Genomic DNA, 26,908 nt, shown 5'->3' on the forward strand with positions numbered 1-26,908 from the left:
CCTGGACGACTTCACTCATTAGGGCACTTACTTGGCTCTTGTAGACAGTTGAGTTTGAGATGTTTGCTGTAGACAATGTTACCTCACATTTACCAGGAAGCAGATGCCAAGCGATCTCCAAAATATTTGATCACACCAGTGGATTGTCTGTGGTATCTTGTGGTCTTTCTGTTGCCTTTGACAGAAGGTCATGGAATACCAGGTGGCAGGGCCAGGTGAGCTCAGAGGGTAAGGAGGGTTCTGACACAGTAAAGGGAACTGTTTTGTGGCCCAGAATCAAAGATCCCAGATGCCTACCCCCTAACTAACATGGCAGTATTCCAAATACCCATTGACCAGAAGCATCTTATAGCAGGTGTAAGACCTGGGATAATTCATTTTATTCCACCCCCAGGAAACAGATACGCCCCACTCTGGCAACGTCACCAGGCACCCCTCTCATTCACAGAGCAGGTGCCTGTTTTCCCTGGGCCACTTGACATTGGAGATACAAAAGCGGAAAGAGAAAGCTCACGGCAGCAGGCTGAGCCCTGGCGGGGGAGGCCGCAGGCTTCAGTTTGCAAGTTCTTTCTCTCAAGGCCTCAGAGTCCTTCCAGGTAATGTAGACTTTCTTGAGGCTTTTCCAGGTTTTTATCTTGTGGCCTGTGGTCAGAGGGCGTCTTTTATAAGTTAACAGGCGAGTTAAGGTAGGATCCCCAGAGCCCCGGGCTTCCCCCAGCTCCGCTTCATGGCCCCAGAAGAGAGTCCACGGGTACACTTTGAATTACCTGGGCCAGATGATCCTTACAGCTTCCCTTCCCAGTTGAATAATCCAGGGCCCCTTGAGAAACAGGAAAAGGTCTTGTTAAGCCAGAATCCAAAGCAGATCTCAACTACCCAGGAAGTTTACATGGCCCTAATTAGACCCTCCAAGGGAGGGCAGCACAAGAGTGTGGACCTGGCGGTGGGCGTGAAGCGCTCCCCTCCTGCCTGTCCCTCACTGCATTTCCTCCTCGCCCAATCCCCATGCAGGCGGCTCCAGGACTTGGCTCATTGGCTGTCTCCCCCAAGGAAGATGCAGGCTCTTGAGGGCAGGGCATTTTCTGTTACTGCAGGCTGTGTCCCCACCACCTGTCCTGTGGCAGCATCGGCACAGCTCACAGCAAGTGCTGAATAAACGCTCGTGAACTTTGGAAACTCCTCACCATGCAGGATGAAAAACAGTCATCCTCTCTTCCAGAGACACGCATTTTCCTGTGTCACGGGGCCATGCAGTGAAACACAGAAGGCTGGCTTCTACAGGAGTGGGGATTCAACCTAAATGCCCATAATAGCTGACTGAATCAAGAAAATGTAGTTCATATGCTCCATGGAATACTATGCAGCCATAAAAAAGAAGGAGATCACGTCTTTTGCAGAAACATGGACAGACCTGGAGACCACTATCCTAAGTGAACTAACTCAGGAACAGAAAACCAAATACTGCACATTCTCACATATAAGTGGGAGCTAAATGACGAGAACACATGGACACAAAGAAAGGAACCACAGACACTGGGGGCTACTTTAGAGTAGAGGGTGGGAGGAGGGGGAGGAGCAGCAGAAATAACTATTGGGTGCTAGGCTCAGTATCTGGGTGATGAAATAATCTGTAAAACAAGCCCCATGACACGAGTTTACCTATATGATAAATTGCCTGGTTTAACTACTTATAAACCTGTGCATGTACCCCTGAACCTAAAACAAAAGTTTAAAAAAAAAGGTTTTGCAATAAGAAAAAGTTTATTTTTTTAATTCCCCTCCAGCTGTTAACTAATGGGGAGGCCTTCTTTCTCTTGGGGAAGTGCAGAGGAAAATTAAGGGCTTCCTAGTGACAAGGCAGTTTGTCAGCAAGTCATGAGCGAGCATGGCAGGGCTGTGAGGGAAGTGTGTGTTGGACAATATGACACACTGGCTTCTCATTGCTGCTGCCTCTGATCAATAATACATGTTTGCAGAAAGCCTTGTTTTCATGTACACAATGGGCTATAATTACTGCAAAGGTCCGCTGAGGCCTACTTTTAAAAGTGCATTTGTAAGAAGCTGACGAAGTCCACATTACAAAGCAGATGACGAAACTGTAAAAAGTGTTCAGGCCATCTCTGCTGGACACACAGGCAGAACAGGCTGGCTCAAGATCCCTGTTCTCCATGTTGCACAGGAGCCAGAACTGCCCTTCTCCAAGGCTCCATAAGAGGTACCCGGCGAGGCATGGGCAGGCCAGAGGCCTCGTCGCATACTAACCAGCCTCTGGCCAGCGGTGCCCTCGGGCTGGGGCCCTCTCATGTGAGCAAAGCCCCCAGGAGCTTGGGTGGACACAGGCATGAATCAACTCACCACTCCGAATGCATCATTACATGGTCAGAGGAGTGGTCCTCTGTAGCAAAGGGGCACTGGGGTCTCAGGCTCTTTCCCTCCAGCCCTAAGAAGGCTGTGGGTTCTCTGGGGAGAGCTAGAAGTCTATGGCTAAGCCAGGACACAGAAGGACACAGGACACAGGTGTGGCTCTGACAGGGCAGTCTCATGTTTGGCCACCAGCCCCACACAGCACACAGGTGCATGCTGTCACTGTTGTAACCAAGTGAGTTATAGAGAAACACCACACTTGGAGACAAATTATGGAGTCCTTTGTTAGCGGTGACCGAGAGACAGCTAGCGCTCAACATTCTCTCGGCCCTGAAGAAGGGGCTAGATTCTCCTTTATACTATGGTCTAATAGGGGAGGGGGGCTTCACTGAAGCAGTTTTACAGAAGCAGAATAGGCAAAATGTTAAAAAAATTAATTGGTTATAGAAGCAGTTACAAAAAAATCATAAACAGTTCCAGGTGCAGGGGCTTAAACTATCACTAAGAGACAAACGCAGGGGCTTTTAGGTACCTTCTGCCGAGCACATTCCCAGGAGCAGCTGATACAGCCTGCCTCAGTGTCTTATCAGCAGGTGCATTCCTAGATGTGCGTGGAGTCAGCTTGCACTGGTTATTCCCTTAAGGGGGATAAAAGGGGCTGCAAGTGAAGAAAGTAAAATGGAGTTTGTCTGGCTCTCTCTGCTAGGAGAGAGTCACACAGGTTAAAACAAGATATGGTATCACATCACCTGTGCAGATGGGAAGCCCAGACTTGGTCTAGGGCGTTGTGACTTTGTGTGCCACCTTTACACTGTACACTGGCCGCTTGGGCCTCATGGCCTCAGCTCCTCCAGCTGATGTGAGAGAGGCAGGACAGATGGGCCCTAAGGGGGTCACAGAGCCAAGCCAGGCAGTCAGCCTGTCCGGTGTCAGCTAAGGTCTGGCCAGAGTGGCCCCTGGCAGGTGTGGGGAGGGGGCCATTCAGGCTCACCCCTTCCCTCTTCATTCTCCTGAGGGACAGTCACAGGAGCTTGTTTTCGGTCCAAAGTCCCCCACAGCTCCTCCCTATCAGATCCCTTCCCTGGGCATAGGTCTGGGTGTGCAGCCTGGGTAGCTGCTAGCACCAGAGATGGGGCCTCTCTGTACCCAAGGGAGTCCCCTGTGGTCAGCTCCAGTTCCGTAAATCCTGGTGGGGGTGTGTGGCAAGCAGCAGAGGGTCATTGGTTTAGGGTACCTCTCTTGTGCTGCCTGCCCACGCCACCTACCTCTCAGCAGGCCGGCTCTGGACATAGCAGTTGGCCAAGTGCCAGCCATCCCATCTTGGCAACTCCTCCTCCTGCCTGCCAGGGTGACTTCACTTTTTGAGATCTGCTGAGTGATGGGCAGATCACTGATTCAGCCCTGAGCTCAGCCAGGACACAGGAGAAAGAGGAGGGGCTGGCTCCGGGGCACCCCAGGCCCAGCTTCCTGGGCTCTCCCACTCCAAGGCCCCATGGGCTTCCCTTCCTCCATCTCACGTGGCTGGGTGCAGGCCAGAACTCAAGAGGCAGCTGCGGATGGGGAGAGAACAGGGACTTTTTCCCCACGGAGGCCCAGAACCCACATCCAACCTCACCCCAGGGCCCCCAGCACAGGTCCATGGCTTCCCCTTGTTAGAGGTGAATGTGATCCCGGGCATCATTTCTTTGGGGGAAAATTGGATTCTTTGGGGCTCCAGTTCCTCTGTGTTGCTGGCTCTCCCAGGCTGCCAGTACCACATCTCACCTTATCCTGTGGAGAGGGGGGAAGGGCACCCCGTTCACACTTTCCTCATGAGGCTGATAGTGGCCAAATTCTCCCACAGAAGAAGTTTGCTGCTTCCTTGAATAAACATAGAAATTGACCCTCCCAGCCTTAAAGAAAGTTACATTTGTCTCCATTAATGGAGTTGGCTTCTCGGGAAACCTCCCAGAGAACAATAGGAGCTGAAACTTACCAGTTCGGGGCCTGACAGAGAGCCTGCCTCTCACCCCTCCCTCACCCCTCCAGAGTGCCTCCGCCACCTGATGCCTGTTGACCAACACCTCTACCTCCCTCCTCCCTAACTCTTTGTTTTTCCACAACTGGTTACCTTTCTTCCCGGCCAGGCCTCCAGGACCCCCATCCTCTGCACTGCTCTGGATGCTGACAAAGGTTCCTCTCCTCCTCCCTCCTCTGGCCATGCAGAGGCCAAGCTACACTGTGCCTCTCTGCCTCTGAGAAATGGCTGGGGGTGTGCTCTGCCGGGGACCCTGGAGCTGAGGTAGGGATGGGGGGTTAGGGAGAGGGTGGCGTTCTCAAGAGTCCTCTCTGTGGCAACCCCAGCAGAACCAGATCTTGCATTCCCACCTGGCTTTCCTGCCCGCTGTGCAGTGGAAAGGGCGCAAAACGCAGGGACTAGGTGGAAAGGGCGCACCTGGTGAAAGGAGTGGCTGTGCTTGCGGAGGTGCGCGGCCCCAGCTACTGGTGGCCTTTCCAGCACCTGCCCGTCTCCCACCTGTCTGGCTGCTACCGTGCTACACTCCTGCCCCTGTCCAGTGGCGCCCCGTTGCTACCGCGCCCTGTTGTGACCTCTGCCAGCCTGCGCCGCGCTCCCATCCGCGTCCCGCTCCTGCGCCCGTTCTGCACCTGGCCGCGCCCCGCTCCTACCTTGTTCCTACCCGTGCCCCGCTCCTAGCTAAGCCAGGCCCGTGCCCGCTCCCACCCGCCGCCTCGCGCTGCCCCTTCGGGCTCCTCCAGAGCAGCCGGCACCCGCCTGGCCCGACAGTGATCAGAGCAGGGCGTGCAGCCACTGAGTGCTCTGGAGTCCCTGCCTGGAGGTGCCATGCCCGTGTTGGCCACACCCGGGCAGGCAGGCGTGGGGCAGCCGGGCTTAGAGCCGTACCCCGCCGGCAAAAGCCACCGTCCCTTCAGCTGCGGCCCCAGCGCGCACTGGAGATGGCAAAAGCGACATCGGGTGCTGCGGCGGCTGCTGGCAAAAGCAAGTCTTGTTGGCTGCGGGTGCCCGCACCGGCCAGCGCAAAGGTGGCCCAGAGTGCGGACCGGCGGCCAAAGCTTTGAGAAGCGCCTTTCTGCTTGCGCTGGGCAGCAGGCTGCGTGTCACCGGCCACCCGGCCTCTGCTGGGAGCGCACTGGCAGTGGACGCGGGCAGGTCTCTGGCAGGAGCAGCGCCTGCAGGCAGCGGGGTCGGTGCCGAGAACCTAATGCAGCGGGAGTTAGGCGTTTTATTGGGTTTAGTAGGGCTGGATTATTTTCATTAATGTGGGTTGAGGCTGAAAATCGAGGTTGCCCTGTTAGTGCAAGAATAATAGTCCGAGTGCTGTAGGCGCTTGTTAGGGAAGTGGCGATGAGAGTGATAGATAGGGCTCAGGCGTTGGTATATGATGTGTTTGCAGTTTCGATGATAAGATCTTTGGAGTAGAAACCTGTGAGAAATGGTATACCTGTAAGTGCTAGATTACCAATGGTCAGGGAAGTTGATGTAAGGGGTATTGTTTTAAATAGTCCCCCTATTTTTCGAATGTCTTGTTCATTATTTAAGTTGTGAATAATAGATCCGGAGCAAATGAATAATATGGCTTTGAAGAAGGCATGGGTACAGATGTGTAGGAATGCCAGATATGGTTGGTTAATGCCGATGGTAACTACCATTAATCCTAGTTGGCTTGAAGTGGAGAAAGCTACGATTTTTTTGATATCATTTTGTGTTAAGGCGCAGATTGCTATAAATAGGGTGGTAATGGCTCCTAGACATAGTGCAAGGCTTTGGGCTAGTGTATTGTTTTCCATTATGGGGTGAAAGCGGATGAGTAAAAATACCCCGGCTACTACTATAGTGCTGGAATGAAGTAGCGCTGAAACCGGGGTTGGGCCTTCTATGGCAGAGGGTAGTCAAGGGTGGAGGCCAAGTTGAGCTGATTTTCCTGTTACTGCTAAAAGAAGGCCTACTAGTGGCAGAATATTTGGATTAGAGTCTAGGATGAATATTTGTTGAAAGTCTCATGAGTTATAATAAAGGAGAAACCATGTTATGGCAGGGACTAGGTGGAAAGGGCGCACCTGGTGAAAGGAGTGGCTGTGCTTGCGGAGGTGCGCGGCCCCAGTTACTGGTGGCCTTTCCAGCACCCACCCCTCTCCCACCTGTCTGGCTGCTACCGCGCTACACTCCTGCCCCTGCCCAGTGGCGCCCTGTTGTGACCTCTGCCAGCCTGCGCCGCGCTCCCATCCGCGTCCTGCTCCTGCCCCCGTTCTCCACCTGGCTGCGCCCCGCTCCTACCTTGTTCCTACCCGTGCCCCGCTCCTAGCTAAGCCAGGCCCGTGCCCGCTCCCACCCGCCGCCTCGCGCTGCCCCTTGGGCTCCTCCAGAGCAGCCGGCACCCGCCTGGCCCGACAGTGATCAGAGCAGGGCGTGCAGCTGCTGAGTGCTCTGGAGTCCCTGCCTGGAGGTGCCACGCCCGCGTTGGCCACACCCGGGCAGGCAGGCGTGGGGCGGCCGGGCTTAGAGCCCTACCCCGCCGGCCAAAGCCACCGTCCCTTCAGCTGCGGCCCCAGCGCGCACTGGAGATGGCAAAGGCGACATCGGGTGCTGCCGCGGCTGCTGGCAAAAAGCAAGTCTTGTTGGCTGCGGGTGCCCGCACCGGCCAGCGCAAAGGTGGCCCAGAGTGCCGACCGGCGGCCAAGGCTTTGAGAAGCGCCTTTCTGCTTGCGCTGGGCAGCAGGCTGCGTGTCACCGGCCACCCGGCCTCTGCTGGGAGCGCACTGGCAGCGGACGCGGGCAGGTGTCTGGCAGGAGCAGCGCCTGCAGGCAGCGGGGTCGGTGCCCAGAACCTACTGCAGCGGGAGTTCCCAGCGTGGTTGTCCCGAGCGCCAAAGCCGGTGTCCTGAAGCAAAGAGGACAGCCCTTTCCGGGCAGGTGTGGGAGAAGGGCCAGGGAGCCCAGGAAGCCACGACTGGCACGGGGTCTGCTGTTTTTGCAGGAGATGGCCTAGTTCTGGTTTCCTGTTTTACAATTTTATTTTATTATACTTGAAGTTCTAGGGTACCTGTGCAGAATGTGCAGTTTCGTTAATAGGTATACGTGTGCCATGGTGGTTTGCTGCACCCATCAACCGGTCATCAACATTAGGCATTTCTCCTAATGCTATCCCTCCCCCCACCCACAGCCCCCGACAGGCCCCAGTGTGTGATGTTCCCCTGTGTCCACGTATTCTCATTGTTCAAGTTCCACTTTTAAGTGAAACATGTGGTGTTTGGTTTTCTGTTCCTATGTTAGTTTGCTGAGAATGATGGTTTCCAGCTTCATCCATGTCCCTGCAAAGGATGTAAACTCATCCTTTTTTGTGGCTGCATAGTATTCCATGGTGTATATATGCCACATTTTCTTTATCCAGTCTATCATTGATGGGGTTTGGGTTGGTGCCAAGTATTTGCCATTGTGAACAGTGCTGCAATAAACATACGTGTGCCTATGTCTTTATAGTAGAATGATTTATAATCCTTTGGGTATATACCCAGTAATGGGATTGCTGGATCAAATGGTATTTCTCATTCTAGATCCTTGAGGATGTGGAGAAATAGGAATGCTTTTACACTGTTGGTAGGAGTGTAAATTAGTTCAACCATTGTGGAAGACAGTGTGGCAATTCCTGGTTTCCTTTTTGAGCTCTACCTTCCTCATTCCTCCTCCAGCTCTGCCGCTTTGGCTGGCAGAGGAGTGCAAAGGCTCTTTGGCAAGGTTGCTTTGCTCTCCTGCATTTTGGCCACCCTGGTCTTTAATAACCTAAAAGCCTGTGGTTTCTGGGGTGGCTCCCTCGGAGGGGTGCAGTGGGCTGAGACCCAGCCTGCAGCCTGGGAGTTCTGTGCCACTGTCTGGCAGGGCACCTGAAGATGTGGCTTTGGGGCCATGGAAGGCTCATGGCCAACACTTATGGGTGCAAGTTTTGGGGCTGGGTGTCAGGAGCCAGGGGTGCTGCTGCACTGAGGACTGGGTGCAGGGTGTGGCCCTGGGTGTCAGGGGCAGAGTTGCTGCAGTGCAGAGGACAGAGGTGGTGCAGGGCGGGGATCCTGGGCATCAAAAGGCAGGGGTGACAGAGCGGGAGCACCATCATCTCAGACAAACACCGCCACCTTAAGTTCCAGCTCCCTTTCCAGCCCCATGCATTTCAAGGAAATCACTTCACTTCTAACTACAAGCAGCAGCCAGAAAGAGCAGACAGGGAAACACAGCTAAGACAGCTCGGGCACAGAGGGAGGTGGGGGGAAAGTCTCTCAGGTAACTGCCAAACTTCACCCTCAGACAGTGGGCCCCAGTAAACCAGTGGGCCTTAATAAGCACAGTCCTTTCCCTTCAGGTGCACTAAGACAGGGAAGCTAAAAGCAGATTTGAGGGGTTATGCCTGCAGCCACAAAAAGATGTCTGGGAACAGACACACAACTCTCCCTCCCAGACAAGCACAACAAAGAGACACAGGAGCAGTGCAAGACTCCGATAAACTCTCCCACCCTGAATCCTTAAAAACTTAGTTTGTGAGGGAGTGCAGGTTCTGACCTAACTCGCTCAGAAGTCCCTCCCAGGTTTGAAATAAACCTGTTGACTGTTGAGCCACCCTTCGTGTTTCTCTCCTCTTTAATTATTACAGCTCCTCCTTCTGAGATGGAGATGTTTACAGCTGGGGAAGCTGAGGCTGAGAGTTGACTAAGGGAAGGCAAGAAAGGGAGGCAGAGCTCCCTGCAGGCCCTTCTCACTTGAGGAGCCAGGGCCAGGGTCTGCCTTGCACCCCACTCTGCCTCCACCTCCCCTTGTGGGACCTCAAGTGGTGGCCCCATTTCCCCTGTGCTGGGTGAGGAGCTCCTTTTTGCTGCCTGATGTTTTGGATCCTGAGCCCACACCCAGGCAGGGCTGTCTCCTCTCCCTGTAGTTGCCAAGGCCAGCGGGCCCCAGGCTTCACTTCTGTCCTCTACTGGGCCACCCTCTGGTCAGGTCCCTGGGTGTGCACGTGGAGGAAGGTGTGCATCTATGTGCATGTGTCCACACATGGGAACACAGGTGTATGCGTGTGTGCACGTATGCAAGTGTACAGGGGTGTGCCCACGTGAGGCTCGCCAAACCTTTTTCCCACTAGAAAACCATATCCTCCCTTGTGTCAGGTGTCCACTCAAGCCCCCCAAGGGTGGGGATGGGGAGAAGGGAAAAGTGCCTGAGATGCCAGGCAGGAGTGCAGGCTCAGATGGACCTTGAGGTGGTCACAGAGCGGAGCCAGGCATCCAGTCTGTGCAGCAGCCAAGATGTGGCCAGAGTGGTTCCTGAGAGGTGGGGGGGGCGGGGCGGGGGATGATATTCACGCCCACCCCCTTCCCTGTTCATTCTCCTGGGGGACTGTCACAGGAGCTTGTTGTTACCCAAAGTCCCCCTCAGCCCTCTCTACCTACAGTGTCCCCTCCCTGGGCATAGGCCTGAGTGTGAAGCCTGGGTAGCTGCTAGTAACAGAAACGGGGCTTGTATGCACCCAAGGGAGCTCCCTGTGGCCAAGTCCAGCTCTGTAAGGACTGGCGGGGTGGGTGGCAGTCAGTAGAGGGTCCAGTGGTTTAGGGTACCTCTCTTGGGCTGGCTGCCCACACCACCTACCCCTCAGCAGGCTGGCTCTGGACATAGCAGTTGGCCAAGTGCCAGCCATCCCATCTTGGCAACTCCTCCTCCTCCTGCCTGCCAGGGTGACTTCACTTTTTGAGATCTGCTGAGTGATGGGCAGATCACTGATTCAGCCCTGAGCTCAGCCAGGACACAGGAGAAAGAGGAGGGGCTGGCTCCGGGGCACCCCAGGCCCAGCTTCCTGGGCTCTCCCACTCCAAGGCCCCATGGGCTTCCCTTCCTCCATCTCACGTGGCTGGGTGCAGGCCAGAACTCAAGAGGCAGCTGCGGATGGGGAGAGAACAGGGACTTTTTATTATTATATTATTTATTACTATTTATTACTATATTATTTAAATTAACTGCCACCAACTCATCATAGTCTAGTACTCATAAAACCAACCCTACCTCCATTGCTAAACCACCAGAAGGCTACCCAAGACCTCAAACCTGAAACTCATGCTTCAGGATATTCTTCAATAGCCATTGCAGTAGTATAACCAAAAACAACCATCATATACCCCCCAGATAAATTAAAAACATTTTAACCTATATAGGTACCCCCACAATTTAAAATAATTATGCAACCAACAACACCACTAATAACCAATGCTAAACCCCCATAAATAGGAGAAGGCTTAGAATAAAAACCCACAAACTCTATAACTAACAATACACTCAGTATAATAAAATATATGACATCGTTTCCACATGGACTCCAACCATGACTAATGGTATGAAAAACCATCGTTGTACTTCAACTACAAAAACACTAATGACCCTTGCACGTAAATCTAATCTAATTATAAAAATAATTAATCACTCCCTTATTGATTTACCCACCCCATCAAACATCTCCACATGGTGAAATTTCGGCTCTCTCCTAGCAACTTGCTTAATTTTACAAATCACTACTGGCCTATTTCTAGCAATACACTACTCACAGATACCTCCTCTGCTTTCTCCTCCATCGCACATATTATCCGAGATGTAAACTATGGCTGAACCATCCGCTATCTCCACGCCAGTGGTGCCTCCATATTCTTTATCTGCCTATTCCTACACGTAGGCCGAGGTCTATATTACGGCTCATTTCTTCTCCTCGAAACCTGAAATATCGGCATTGCACTCTTACTTATAACCATGGCAACAGCCTTCACGGGCTACGTACTTCCATGGGGACAAATATCATTTTGAGGCGCCACGGTAATTACAAATTTATTATCTGCAATCCCATACATTGGCACTAACCTCGTTCAATGAGTTTGAGGCGGGTACTCCATCGACAATCCAACCCTTACACGATTATTTACCCTTCACTTTACCTTACCTTTCATTATCGCAGCCTTCATAATTTTACACCTGCTTTTCCTACACCAAACAGGATCAAACAATCCCTGTGGAATTCCCTCCGACTCCGACAAAATCCCCTTCCACCCCTATTATACAATCAAAGACATCCCAGGCATAACCCTCCTCCTTCTTATCCTAATACCGTTAGTATTATTTTCACCCGACACGAAGACCCAGACACAACAACACCCCAGCCAACCCACTAAGCACCCCACCACACATCCAACCAGAATGATATTTCCTATTTGCATACGCAATCCTACGATCAATCCCAAATAAACTAGGAGGAGTATTGGCACTTCTCCTATCCATTCTTATCCTAACAATCATTCCCTTACTCCACAAATCCAAACAACAAAGCATGACATTTCGCCCACTCAGCCAATTCCTACTATGACTCCTAGTTACAATTCTACTAACCCTGACCTGGATTGGGAGCCAACCAGTAAACCAACCCTTCATTATAATCGGACAAGTAGCATCCATAATATACTTTATCACAATTCTAATCTTAATACCACTAGTCTCCCTAACCGAAAACAACCTCCTCAAGTGAACCTGCCCTTGTAGTATAAGCCAATACACCAGTCTTGTAAACCGGAAATGGATAGTTTTCCCCAGGGTAACTCAGAAAGAAAGCACCTAACTTCGCCGCCAACACCCAAAATTGGTATTCTATTTAAACTACTTTCTGTATTCTAAGGGAGTACAACCCTTGAAGAACAATTTAAGTACAATCTAATTTTACATGCCCGTATGTAATTCGTGCATTACTGCTAGCCAACATGAATATTATATAGTACTATAAATGCTTTACCGTCCATAAAACATACATTTACATATTTACTAAAAATTCTTTCCAGCACATGCTTACAAGCAAAGATTCTACTAGAATTATTCAACTGTAATACATATTATCTAAATATCCAAAAGTCCCTAGCATAATCCATTAGAATATCAACTAACCCAATATTTCATTATCGTACATAGTACATTATATCCTTTGTCGTACATAGCACATTACAGCCGAGCACTCCCAAACATTTCTTGTCAACACGAATATTCTTGTCAGTTGGGTGTCCCTTGTTCACCATCCTCCGTGAAATCAATATCCCGCACAAGAGTGCTACTCTCCTCCCACCGGGCCCATAACTCGTGGGGGTAGCTATAGACAACGTCTAAAGGACATCTGGTTCTTACCTCAGGGCCATGCCACTATAACCGCTCACACGTTCCCCTTAAATAAGACATCTCGATGGATCACGGGTCTATCACCCTATTAACCAGTCACGGGAGCTCTCCATGCATTTGGTATCTTTTATCTCTGGTCTGCACGCGACCCCATTGCAGTATGCTGGTCTCGCCACAATCAATCCCGCAGCGCCTGTCTTTGATTCCTAGTCCATGCTATTATTAATCGCACCTACGTTCAATATTTTAGTCCCACATAATACCATACAAGGTGTTATTTAATTCATGCTTGTAAGACATATATATATATAATTAACCATACGCACACACCTGCCACACTGTTAACACAAACCACGCAAACTCTACTCAAATCCCCCCTCCCCCCATCTTCGACCACCCCCATATAATTTGCCTTTGCCAAACCCCAAAAACAAAAGCCTGTCGCCTAGTCGAAGTTTACATTTTTATCTTTAGGGTGTACACAACCCCAGCTGCCATTCCCCTAACTAATAAAAATTTATTTTGCTCACTATCCTTAACACCTCTATCCTCCCTTTATCAAACCCCTGGACAACCCCCAAAGATAGTATCCACAATATTCACTATTCCGTTTATGTAGCTTAACGTATACAAAGCAAGACACTGAAAATGCCTAGATGGGCTTACAGACCCCATAAACAAATAGGTTTGGTCCCGGCCTTTCTATTAACTTCTAGCAAGATTACACATGCAAGCATCCCCACTCCAGTGAAGATACCCTACAAATCACCACGATTAAAAGGAGTAAGTATCAAGCACGCTCAGTGCAGCTCAAGACACTTTGCTTAGCCACACCCCCACAGGAAACAGCAGTGACTAATATTCAGCAACAAACGAAAGTTTAACTAAGCTATGCTATTCTAGGGTTGGTTAATTTCGTGCCAGCCACCGCGGCCATACGATTGACCCGAGCTAATAGACATCGGCGTAAAGGGTGTTTTAGATAATTTCAACTAAATAAAGCTAAACTCTTTCTAAACTGTAAAATTCTAGCTAATGTAAAAAAACTACGAAAGTGGCTTTAAAAAATCTGAATACACAACAGCTAAGACTCAAACTGGGATTAGACACCCCACTATGCTTAGCCCTAAACCTTAATAGTTAAAATAACAAAACTACTCGCCAGAACAACAAGCAACAGCTTAAAACTCAAAGGACTTGGCGGTGCTTCATACCCCCCTAGAGGAGCCTGTTCTATAATCGATAAACCCCGATCTACCCCACCATCTCTTGCTCAGCCTATATACCGCCATCTTCAGCAAACCTCAACAAGAGACATAAAGTAAGCATAAACACCCACGCAAAAACGTTATGTCAAGGTGTAGCTTATGAGCTGGCCATAAACTTTATGTGGCCATAAAGACCAGGGTGGCCAAAATGCAGGAGAGCAAAGCAACCTTGCCAAAGAGCCTTTGCACTCCTCTGCCAGCCAAAGCGGCAGAGCTGGAGGAGGAATGAGGAAGGTAGAGCTCAAAAAGGAAACCAGGAATTGCCACACTGTCTTCCACAATGGTTGAACTAATTTACACTCCTACCAACAGTGTAAAAGCATTCCTATTTCTCCACATCCTCAAGGATCTAGAATGAGAAATACCATTTGATCCAGCAATCCCATTACTGGGTATATACCCAAAGGATTATAAATCATTCTACTATAAAGACATAGGCACACGTATGTTTATTGCAGCACTGTTCACAATGGCAAATACTTGGCACCAACCCAACCCCATCAATGATAGACTGGATAAAGAAAATGTGGCATATATACACCATGGAATACTATGCAGCCCAAAAAAGGATGAGTTCACATCCTTTGCAGGGACATGGATGAAGCTGGAAACCATCATTCTCAGCAAACTAACATAGGAACAGAAAACCAAACACCACATGTTTCACTTAAAAGTGGAACTTGAACAATGAGAATACGTGGACACAGGGGAACATCACACACTGGGGCCTGTCGGGGGCTGTGGGGGGGGAGGGATAGCATTAGGAGAAATGCCTAATGTTGATGACCGGTTGATGGGTGCAGCAAACCACCATGGCACACGTATACCTATTAACGAAACTGCACATTCTGCACATGTACCCTAGAACTTCAAGTATAATAAAATAAAATTGTAAAAATAAAATTGTAATTGTAAAAATAAAATAAAATTGTAAAACAGGAAACCAGAACTAGGCCATCTCCTGCAAAAACAAAAAAAATTTTGGTTTGTTTCTTTTCATTTCTAGGATAACAATTACTAAGATACCACAAACAAGAAACACTGAAACATCTCGTTCAACAAAACACAGTGGCCAGTGTATTGAGAGGAAATACTTAACACCCGTGTAACCGTGAACCAATTTTCTCTAGCACTATTCTGATAAGATAAAATTTTATATCCATGAATAAATATAATTTCATGTTTTTTACTCCTAATACCACTTAACAAAATATTATAATTTTAATATACATGTACATAAAATATTTAACATTGTTTATTTACATTTATTTATATATTTATTTTTGAGATGAAGTCTCGCTCTGTTGCCCAGGCTAGAGTGAAGTGGTGCAATCTCGGTTCACTGCCACCACTGACTCCCGGGTTCAAGTGATTCTCCTGCCTCAGCCTTCCGAGTAGCTGGGATTGCCGGTGCCTGCCACCACGCCTGGCTAATTTTTTGTATTTTTAGCAGAGATGGGGTTTCACTATGTTGGCCAGGCTGGTCTCGAATGGTTGACCTTTAGCGATCCACCCACCTCAGCCTCCCAAAGTGCTGGGATTACAGACGTGAGCCACCGCGCCTGGCCTATTTATTTATTTTGAAACAGAGTCTCACTCTGTTGCCCAGGCTGGACTGCAGTGGTGCGATCATGGCTCACTGCAGCCTTGAGCTCCTGGGCTCCAGCAATTCTCCCACCTCAGCCTCCCAAATAGCTGGGACCACAGGTGCATACCGCCATGGACAGCTATTTATTTTATTTTTTTATTTTTTTTTTGAGACACAGTTTCGCTCTGTCGCCCAGGCTGGAGTGCAATTGTGCAATCTCTGCTCACCGCAACTTCTGCCTCCTGGGTTCAAGAGATTTTCCTGCCTCAGTATCCCGAGTAGCTGGGATTACAGGCATGGACCACCACACCTGGCTAATTCTGTACTTTTAGTAGGGACGAGGTTTCTCCATGTTCATTAGGCTGGTCTTGAACTCTGGACCTCAGGTGATTCACCTGCCTCAGCCTCCCAAGTGCTGGGATTACAGGCGTGAGCCACCATGCCTGGCCTATTTTATTTTTTTGTAGAGACAGTGTCTCTCCATGTTGCCCAGGCTGGTCTTAAACTCTTGGGCTCAAGCAATTCACCCAAAGCATTTGGATTACAGGCATGAGTCACTGTGCAGCCATCCAGCAACAATATATTATTATTATTATTATTATTATTATTATAATTTTTTTCAGACAGAGTTTCGCTCTTGTTGCCCAGGCACTATAGTGCAACGGCACGATATTAGCTTACCGCAACCTCTGCCTCCCGTGTTCAAATGATTCTCCTGCCTCAGCCTCCCAAGTAGCTGGGATTACAGGTGCCTGCCACAACGCCTAGCTAATTTTTTGTATGTTTAGTAGAGATGGGGTTTCACCATGTTAGCCAGGCTTGTCTTGAACTTCTGACCTTGTGATCCGCCCACCTCAGCCTCCCAAAGTGTTGGGATTACAGGTGTGAACCACCGTGCCCGGACTATTTTTTTTATTATAATTTTTTTTCTTTTTCTCATCCTCTACTCTGAACAGAACTTGTAAACAAATTCTTTTAACATTCATTCTCTGTATTCACAATTATACATAAAGGGTTTGTGTCAGTAATGTTTTATCAGAAAAACTAACTTTTTGCAGTTGCTTTTTAGCAAAAAAGAAGAGAAAGTTTTCTATAATGTGCTACTGTTTGCTTAGCTGGTAATTCAAACCTTTTTTCTTTTCTCTTTTCTTTTCTGAGGTGGAGTCTCACTCTGTCGCCCAGGCTGGAGTGCAGGGCATGATCTCAGATCACAGCAACCTTTGCCTCCTGGGTTCAAACAATTCTCCTGCCTCAGCCTCCCAAGTAGCTGGGATTACAGGCATGTGCCACCACACCCAGCTAATTTTTGTATTTTTAGTAGAGTTGGGGGTTTCACCATGTTGTGCAGGCTGGTCTTGAACTCCTGACCTCAAGTGATCCGCCCACCTCAGCCTCCCAAAGTGCTGGGATTACAGACGGCAGTCACCATTCCCAGCCCCCTAATTCAGATTTGAAATGGGTTTTCTCTCCTTTTTGCCTTTCAAAACATGTCTCTGACTTGCATTTGAGATTTGACACAAATTCACAGTTGTAAACTTTGAAAATCTGTGGTTCCACATAACAAACTGTACAAAATGTTAAAAACCAAACGGGCTCAGTGGCTCAGGCCTGTAATCCCAGCAGTTTGGGAGGCCGAGGCAGGAGGATCACCTGAGGTCAGGAGTTTCAGACCAGCTTGGTCAACATGAGGAAACATCATCTCTAATAAAAATACAAAAATTAGTCGGGCTTGGTGGTGTGTGCCTGTAATCACAGCTACTTGGGAGGCTGAGACTGGAGAATCACTTGAACCTGGGAGGCGGAGGTGCAGTGAGCTGACATCGTGCCACTGTGCTCCAGCGTGGGCCACAGAGTGAGACTCTGTCTCAAAAATTTTTTGGGGGGTTGTTTATTCAAATATCAGGACAATACTGAATCAAGTGTTGAAGCTTAGAGTTTTAAGATAGACAATACTGAGCTAAGTTTGAAGCTTAGTTCAGTACTGTTCTGTCATCTGAATAAACAGCTGTTTATTACTGAACCTAACAATACAAGACTAATCCGAACGGTTTTGTGTTTAGAAATGTGAATAAATGTAAAAGAACAACTAATTCCCATTGTGCTTTACTACAGTGCACAATATCTGTGACTTGTACACTAATCGTAAAAAGAATGCCAGTAATATAAACTGGATTATAAAGTCTACTAATTTTAAGAATGTGTTTCATCATCCTTTAGTAAGAATAGCAGAGATTGATATGACTTTTTTTGTATATGCATTCTGGGAACTCCCATAATTGAATACAACTTCAAAAGGGCTAAAAAGCCCAGTGACCTCAAAACGAGGTTCACAGAAAAGTACACAATGATGAAACCTGAAGCAATAAAACACCAATGAACTGAAATATAAACATTCTTGCTCTTAGGACATGGCATTTTCATTTTTCATTTTGTTTTGGACTGTTACTGAGCTGTCCTCAGACACCTTCCTTTCATATCCTAAACTTTGTCTTTCCAGAAAAGCTTCTGGAATTTTTTTTTGTTTGTTTTTTGTTTTGGTCTCAAGGGCATTACAGGAGAACTTAACAGGCTGGGGACGAGCCCCACAGAGTTCAGCACACCGTTCCCAGCGGCGACACGCTACTTCTGAACACAAGAGCGACTGCCCGTCGGGCTTCCTCCGGGAGAATGGAGACAAACGTACATTCGAGGGGCTCAATACCTGGAGTGCGAAACGTCTCAGTTCCTCCGCCTCAGTCTCTTTTCCCGGGTTCTGAAGCCACCTATGCAGCAGGGCACACCTGCCAGTCTCAACGCCCTCGGAGCCGGCAACCCGTCGACAGCGAGCTCCAGCCCGGGGGAACAGGAGGATGCGCGGAAGGAAGGAGAGTCGGGAGCGCGGCCGCTCGCGGGCTGGCTCAGGGGACGCCAAGGGGAGGTGCCGGCGCGCGCTGGCGGGGTGCGCGCGCCGCCGCCGCCGCCGCGTCACCAGCGTGCGGCACGTGCCCGTGTTTACGTCCCTCGTGGAGCCGCCGACGTCAGCAGTCGAATGGCAACATTGTGGCGATGCTGAGGCGCAGAGTTTAGGAGAAGGGTTCATCAGTCTGACCCGCTGCCGGCTTTCTGCGGCAGCAGCAGGAGCGGGGGCGGGGAGCTTGACCTGGGCAAGCGACCGGGACGCACACAGCGCCGGCCTGACCCCGCAGGACCCGCGCCTCACCTCCGGAGCGCCGCAGACGCAGCTCCACGGCCTCGCGCTGGGGGCGGCGGGCGGCCGCGAGACGCTGCGGCAGCGCGGGGCTTGTAAACAGATCCGGCCGCACGTGACCATGTGAACTACCTGCTCCCGGGACGCGTATTGTCCTTCCCGCGAGCGGCGCCACAAAGGAGCTTGGCGGTCGTGGCGCGGAGCGACGGGCGAACGAGCGAGGATAGCCGGCCGGCGCACTAAGATGGCTGAAAGCGCCCGGCGAGGGTGAGCGGGGGGCGCGGCGCAGCCAGCGGGGAGTCCTCGAGCGGGCCGGGCCGGCGGCCCTTCCCCGCGTTAAGTCGGAGCCACCATGTCGTTCTCGCTGGAGGAGACGCTCGAGTCAGACTGGGTGGCTGTGCGGCCCCATGTGTTCGACGAGCGCGAGAAGCACAAATTCGTCTTTATTGTAGCCTGGAACGAGATTGAGGGCAAGTTTGCCATAACCTGCCACAACCGGACGGCCCAGAGGCAGAGGAGCGGCTCCCGGGAGCAGACGGGGGCGCGAGGGGGCGCCGAGGCCGGCGGAGCTGTGTCCGACGGGAGCCGCGGGCCTGGCAGCCCGGCGGGCAGGGGCCGGCCCGAGGCCACTGCGTCTGCAACTCTGGTTAGGAGCCCCGGGCCCCGGCGGAGCTCGGCCTGGGCGGAGGGCGGTTCTCCTCGGAGCACTGGCAGCCTTCTGGGGAACCCGCGGCTGCGAAGTCCTGGCAGCAAAGGGGCGGAGAGTCGTCTTAGGAGCCCAGTGCGGGCCAAACCCATCCCGGTTCAGAGAGCATCTGAAGCCAACGATGCGGCGGGGGGGGCTGCTGCTGCAGCAGCCAGACCGGCGCCGAAAGAGGCCCCGGTGTCCTCTGTACGGATAGTGAGCGCCTCTGGGACGGTCTCCGAGGAGATCGAGGTGCTGGAAATGGTGAAGGAGGACGAGGCGCCTCTGGCGATGTCGGACGCGGAGCAGCCGCCGCCAGCCGCCGAGCTGGAGTCTCCGGCCGAAGAGTGCAGCTGGGCCGGACTCTTCTCTTTCCAGGACCTGCGCGCCGTGCACCAGCAGCTGTGCTCGGTGAACTCGCAGTTGGAGTCGTGCCTGCCGGTGTTCCCGGAGGAACCTTCGGGCATGTGGACTGTGCTGTTTGGGGGCGCCCCCGAGATGACCGAGCAGGAAATCGACAGTCTGTGTTATCAGCTCCAGGTCTACCTGGGCCACGGCCTGGACACCTGCGGCTGGAAGATCCTCTCCCAGGTGCTCTTCACCGAGACCGACGATCCCGAGGAGTATTACGAAAGCCTCAGCGAACTGCGGCAGAAGGGCTACGAAGAAGTGCTTCAGCGGGCCAGGAAGCGCATCCAGGAGGTGAGTTGAGTGACCCGCTAGTCTGGGCTCTACTGGTCGCTTTTGGCTTACTGGCCAAAGCAAAGGCTGGAGCCTCGGTCTCGGGTGTGCGCAGGTAGTACGGTTGCTTTTCTGGTCAAGCGGAAACCAACAGGGATTCCTGATATACCTTCCCCTTCATCCCTCTCGGTGGCTGCTTAATTGACTCCCTGAAGGACCTTCGTCTTTATTTCCTCCCCCATTTATCAAATGCGCTCTGTGTACTACTCAGTACTGGTAATGCGCAATTAAAGCCACCCAGAAAAGTGTTCTGTAAGCATAGGCTACATGAGCATTTTTCTACCGCTAAAGCTCTTCCAGCAATAACTGCCCAGATATCAACTCTTCTTTGTCCGTGTCACCTTTATTTAAAATAGTTTGTCTTACCCAGCAAAGTTGATCTTCTGTTTTGATTCTTCTTTATGCAGTGTGGCAACCTACGTAAATTTTAAATTCATTTTTAAACGGGTGACCTGTCCAAGTGAAAAAGCACCTACTGACTATTGGATGCAAATTTATTTTTAAAAGATTTTTTGGAAGTGTTTTGTTTCTTCTTTTTTGTACTACCTCAGATCTTTACAGATGGCTCAGGTTTCACTCCTGTTTTAGGGAGAAATAAAGGCTGTGGGCAGGAATGTTCGTTGTATTTTTGTACTTACTGTAGAAGTACAAAAGCCTTTTCAAACTAATCCTTAAAGTAACAAAAAATAATGGAAAAAAGGGTCTGAATGGATATACATACGGGGGTCTAGAATGTGTAAGAAATATGTAATTCATGCCTGCTTACTGGCTTCTGCTGGAGGAACTTCACTAAAAAAAGTCTTTTAAAATATACTTAGTTTTCCCTAATGGATACTACACGTAGTTTCTCAAAGCCAGTTACTATTTTTACTATTAATGCAATTGAAATTGGTGGAGAAATGCACCAACCCCCACCTTTTTTTTTTTTTTTTTTTTTTTTGGAGACTGTTTCGCTCTGTCTCCCAGGCTGAATTGCAGTGGCACCATCTCGGCTCACTGCAACCTCCATCTCCTGGATTCAAGCGATTCTCCTGCCTCAGACTCCTCAGTAGCTGGGACTACAGGTGCACATCACACGTTATAACGCCCGGCTCCTTTTTTTTTCAGTAGAGATGGGGTTTCACCATCTTGGCCAGAATGGTCTTTATCTCCTGCTCGTGATCCGCCTGCCTCGGTCTCCTAAAGTGCTGGGATTACAGGCGTGAGCCACTGTGCCCGGCCTGAAATGCCCCTTTTTATGGTGTTTATATTCCTGAGATTGTGTTGTTATCTGCCTATGTATATATAATACTTGAACCCTGTTAGACTAGGGAGCTAGAGCGTCTTGTTTTTTTCGTAGAATATGAGATCTTTTTCTTTATTAGACTTGAGTATTTAAGAAATGTTTGTTTCTCTCTTATACAATAGTACTGTCTTACAACTTCCTGAATCCAGTTTTTCAGTCCTTCCTGTTGGTTTACTCTATGCCAAATGTCACCCACTATAACATGATCCCAGAGTTCCAGGTATCTGTTTGTATTTCCCTTTTTTATCACCTCACTTCGGGAGTCTGTTCTACCTTAAATTCTTTTGAAGGAAGTGACAAATCTTAAGTGACCACATATATTCTCAGAAGTGTTTGGTTAATATTGACCTGTATTTCTCTTAAACTGCAAGAACCAAGTTAGTGCTTCTTTCTTTTATTAGATTTACAGATATATTTTTTAAACTATATATTCTTTAAAAATCCCATAATGGGTAGGCCTGTCTGGTTTTGACTTTTTGGATACTCAGAAAAAGCGACTGTCAGGCCGGAAGCGGTGGCTCACGCTTGTAATCCTAGAACTTTGGGAGGCCGAGGCAGGCAGATCATGAGTTCAGGAGATGGAGACCATCCTGGCTAACACGGTGAAATCCCATCTGTACTAAAAATACAAAAAAAAATTTAGCCGGGTGTGGTGGCGGGCGCCTGTAGTCCCAGCTACTGGGGAGGCTGAGGCAGGAGAATTCCGGGAACCTGGGAGGCGGAGTGTGCAGTGAGACGAGATCCTGCCAGTGCACTCGAGCCTGGGCAACAGAGCGAGACTCTGTCTCAAAAAAAAAAAAGAAAGAGAGAGAAATAACGACTGTCTCTGGTTTTTTAATTCAAATGAGTCAAAAATAAGCTCTCAAAATATATAATTTTCTAGAACTCTTTAAAAAGGGGATTACATTAAAAAAAAATCTGTTCCCAATTAAGGTTCTCTTGACCATAATGATTTGTTTTCTTTAACAGAAAATTATACTTTTTTTTTTTTTTTTTTCTGAGACAGAATCTTGCTCTGTTGCCCAGGCTGGAGTGCAGTGGTGTGATCTTGGCTCACTGCAACCTTTGCCTCCCAGGTTCCACTGATTCTCCTGCCTCAGCCTCCTGAGTAGCTGGAATTATAGGCGCGTGCCACTTTGCCTGGCTAATTTTGTATTTTTAGTAGAGACGGGTTTTTACCATGTTGGTCAGGCTGGTCTCAAACTCCTGACCTCGTGATCCGCCTGCCTTGGCCTCCCAAAGTGCTGGAATTACAGGTGTGAGCCACTGCGCCCGACCTTTCTCCCCCACTGCCTCTCGAAACAGAGTTTCACACTGTTGTCCAGGCTGGACTGTACTGGTGCAATCTCAGCTCACTGCAGCGTCCACCTCTGGCGTTTAAGCATTTCTCCTTGCTCAGCCTCCCAGCCTCCCTGATTACAGGCGCCGGCCACCACGCCTGGCTAATTTTTGTATTTTTGTAGAGACAGGATTTCCCAATGTTGGCCAGGCTGGTTTTGAACTCCTGACCTCAGGTGATCTTGCCTGCCTCGGCCTCCCAAAGTGCTAGGATTACAGGCATGAACCACTGTACCCGGCAACTTCAATATTTGAAAAATAGCTATCAAGGACAACAAATAGGTTTGGTAATAATGCCTACCCTGACTTATACTGGAAGATTGTGTTCTTTGATTATGTTGGGGGTGGGGAGGGAGGGAAGTGTGGTGTGATTGGTTGGTGATGTCTGCCATGGACATGATAATGAAAGTGTATAGGATGCTAGCCATGTATTTGTCTTTAGCTAATTAAATTTAACTGCTTTCTTAAGAGTTTGCAGTAACATTTTTTAAGGTAACATTTTTATAGAAGTTGTGTCATGTTTGTTTTATTCTATTGACTTTGTGGAATTCGCTATGGCTTTTCAAGCTAGATTTATCTGATAAATCAAATACATTCTTGAGGATATGTTACTTAGAATACTTAGTCCTTTGGTCACTTGGAATGCTTAGTCCTTTTCCGTCTTTAATTTCTATGAATCTATTTTTTGGTCTTTTTTCCTACAATATTCCTTTCCTTGTCCATTTAAAGGTTTCGACTTAAAACCACCTGTTTTTGTTCAAAATAGTAAATTGTTGAAAGATTTGTTTGTTTTTAATAGAACACACTGTACAACTAGATTGTAAACTTTTCAAGGTCCTTGGCTTTGACAATACCTTGGAACTCTCTTCTTTGCCACCCCTAGTTCAGGACCACACATCTTGTGAGCACTCCTAATTAGTGGATAAAGGAAACTAGAGAAGTTTTTAAAATTAATTAATTTATTTTTACTATTGCAAGAATTTAAAGGACTTAGAAGATGTGTCCTTTTAATGTGAAGTTGTAAGTAGGATTTTTATAAATTGATAAGTGTAAATTTCTCAAAGGACAGTGTTTTTAAAACGAGGAGAAATTTTTTTTTAAATGTACCCAATAGTTCTTCAAAGGAAGATTTCTTAAAACGTAAATAAATTCCTCAATAAGAGGTTTTTACCTGGGAATGGTGAATTCCCTGTAAGAGGGGCTGTGGATGGGTTTTAATGGGGTGTCCTGCCGAGTTTTATATGTGTGGGCCTGTGTACATTTTAGAGAGAAAGGCAATAATGTCAGTCACAGGAATGTTTTGGTTTCACATTGCATTTAAAAGTTATGTTTATGTTGTAATGTACGTTATACTTAGGGGCTAAATCCAAATGAAAGGTGAAATTTGTTACTGGTGTGTTTGACTTCGGACTTTTACAAGGGTTTACTTTTGGAAGCACTATTTATACAGTAGGCACTGAATCAGTCCTTAAATGAATGCAGGTGCCACCAAGACCTCTATGAACAGTTTTCAGCAGTAGCCTTGGTTGTTGGTCAGAGCTGAGGTTTGTATTAGTGTGTGTGCGTTGGTGGTCCATACTGCAGCTTAGGTTTGACCTGGATTTTATAAATAATGGTTTCTGTATAAGGACAGCTATTCTCGAGATAATTAACTGTGATGCTTTAGATAGTAAACCTTAATTATGACGGTAGGCTTGATTAAGATCTAATCATCAGTGTTCATTTTGGAATTTATTATGTTTATAAGGATGTGCTCAATTCTGACTTCTCTTCAGTTGAAACCACTGTTTGGAAGTAGCGTGTGTTTTCAAAATTATCCGTGTAAGCCACGTAATAAATAGCCTATTGAGGGTTTGGAGTCAGAAAGACCTAGGTTGAAAATAGGACTCACCACTTCTGATGACCTGCTTAGTTATTTAACCTCTTTTAAAAAGGAAAGGGGGGAAAATAAAGGATGTCTTAAGATTTGAGTAAGACAGTATGAGAAAGGGCCTAGCAAAGTGCCTGGCACTTACAAAAAAGGCCTCCAGGAAGTATTATTTTCCCTTTTTTCGTGTAACAAGGATTATCCAGTTTTCCATTCAGCCCTTTTTGTGGGGATTGTAACTAATATTTATTAGCACTGTTTAGGTATTGGGCTCTTTACATTAGCTATCTCCTTCCATTAGCTTCACTATCTGTTGAGATCAGTGGGTGTTTTATACCTGTTTTACTGAAGCAGAAATTGAGACTTAAAGAGGTCCTGTGGACTTCACCAAGGCTAAACTAAGCTAAGTAACCAACCTCCGATGAAAGCCTAGATTTGTCTTAATCCAAATATGTGCCTTTTCTGCCATGCCTATGGCCTGTTGGAGTTCTTGATCCAAAGGACTATATTCCTTCCTTAAAGAGAAAGGACGTCAGTCTCTACTCTTGAGAATTGGGGAGTGGTGTTATCTGAAAATGCAGTCAGTTCAATGACTTTTTTTTTTTTTTTTTTTTTTTTAAGACAGTGTCTCGCTCTGTTGCCCAGGCTGGAGTACAGTGGCACAATTTCAGCTCACTGCAACCTCCGCCTCCCAAGTTCAAGCAATTCTTTTGCTTCAGCCTCCCAAGTAGCTGGGATTACACGTGCATGCTACCACTCAATAATTACTTTTAAATTAGGATAACTCATTTCAAATTAATTATGACAAACATGAGGTTGGGCAGTCTGAATGTTGTGTTTTAGAGAAAGGGGTTGCCTGGTGGTGCAAGGATAGGTTTATGTTAGAGAAGAGTGACCAATCGTGTGGAGGTTTTTTGTTTGTTTTGTTTTTATATCTTAATGGCTAAGCTGAAAGACAGCTCCTGACTTCTGAGGTTATGTAACTGAAGGGGCAAGGAGCTCTAGGGGGAAGTTTTGTTTAACAGGTGTCCTCCCAAGGATACCTTTGGGTCCTTAGAAAATAACTTTTCTAATTTTCTTGAAAATTAGGTTAGTTATAAAACTCAAGCCCTGCTGAAACCCCAACTATATACATTAGAGAAATGACAGTACTTTGGGAGTCTTGGGACGCCATCTGTCTTTCACTGGGCCAGCAAGCTTTGACCCATGATTACATATAAATAAATGGTGGGAGCAGGCTGCTGTTTGTAGGGAAGGATATAATATGATTGCAATGGAGAGGGCTGTTCTGTCTGGCAGTTCTTGACTGCATTGACTGGAAGTATTGAAAAATAGGATATTACATGTTGAGGACATATGGGAGCTGTAGACTTTTAGGACAAGGGGATATGTCAACATTGTAGCTTGATGCCTTGTCTAACCATGTTATACTCTCATGAAAATATTGCAGACTGCTCTTTTACTGTAAAATACAGTTAAAGAATAATGAAACTAAGTGAATTTGTGGGATTCTTAAAGTATTGATGAAAGACGAAAGTTGGAAGCATTTACAATATTTTGATGCTAATCATTTTCTTCAATCCTGTACCCAAATGTACTTTTAGACAGTTTTTTGCATCACTGAAAAAGATATAAGTATAGAAAAATGAATATATTCTAGGTTAGGGCTTCTATGAAACAAAAACATGGAGCCTGGTAGTAGGATGTCAGCCTTCTTGGTAATTTGTGTGATGGTTTCTCTGCTTGCCAGTTAACATCAGAAGATGCCCAGTCCACCAGATATTTCTTTGTTTTTTCTTTTTCTTTTTTTTTTTTTTGCTCTGTCACCCAGGCTGGAGTGCAGTAATATGATCTCGGCTCACTGCAGCCTCCACTGCCCGGCTTCCAGCGATTCTCCTGCCTCAGCCTCCCAAGTAACTGGTATTACAGGCATGTGCCACCACACCTGGCTCACTTTTGTATTTTTAGTAGAAATGGGCCACCATGTTGGCCAGGCTGGTCTCGAACTTCTGACCTCAGGTGATCCACCTGCCTCGGCCTCCCACGGTGCTAGGATTACAAGCTTGAGCCACCACCCCGGCCCAGATATTTAATAGACATGAAGTCTGGGGATGTTTCCTCCTTGCTAAAATGAGGTTAACTTAGACAACACTTCAGTAATGTTATTATAAGGGAGTGTGTATGTGTGTCTGAGAGAGATGGGAAGAGAAAGGAGAAGATGGTTGGGAAAATTGTTTTATCAAACATAGCAGCTGCTGTATTTGAAATAGCCATCTTATCTTTGCAAATTCTCACATGTAATTTTAATAGATCTGTTAACCTTCTCCATTGCTGCTTTATTTGACCTTTCTTTAACTGTAAAATATTTTTGACAGTAGGTCTTGAAAGCACAAGAT

At 48.1% G+C, this 26,908-nt stretch overlaps 2 protein-coding genes across 3 annotated transcripts in view; one reads left to right on the forward strand and one right to left on the reverse strand.

Moving 5' to 3' along the window:
• Positions 1–346: 346 nt before the first annotated feature.
• On the reverse strand, positions 347–18,926 carry LOC117083158. Its single transcript, XM_033210484.1, has 4 exons — positions 18,111–18,926; positions 2,897–3,002; positions 768–820; positions 347–642 (listed from the first exon to the last, which is right to left on the reverse strand). Exons 1-2 carry the CDS (start codon positions 18,717–18,719, stop codon positions 2,982–2,984), a joined length of 630 nt encoding a protein of 209 aa, XP_033066375.1. The 5' UTR covers positions 18,720–18,926; the 3' UTR covers positions 347–642; positions 768–820; positions 2,897–2,981.
• Positions 18,408–26,908, forward strand: part of LOC117083145 (junction-mediating and -regulatory protein) — an 88,220-nt gene continuing 79,719 nt past the window's right edge. For both annotated transcript variants that reach the window (XR_004436971.1, XM_033210474.1), the window contains exon 1: positions 18,408–19,983. Coding sequence is in view for 1 of the 2 variants with exons in the window: in XM_033210474.1 (XP_033066365.1) it covers positions 18,949–19,983 (1,035 nt within the window). In the remaining variant the exon portion in view is untranslated. The remainder of the gene's footprint in view (positions 19,984–26,908) is intronic.

This window comes from Trachypithecus francoisi, unplaced genomic scaffold (genome assembly GCF_009764315.1).
Source record: "Trachypithecus francoisi isolate TF-2019V2 unplaced genomic scaffold, Tfra_2.0 Contig00294, whole genome shotgun sequence".
In the NCBI taxonomy this organism is placed as follows: Eukaryota; Metazoa; Chordata; class Mammalia; order Primates; family Cercopithecidae; genus Trachypithecus; species Trachypithecus francoisi.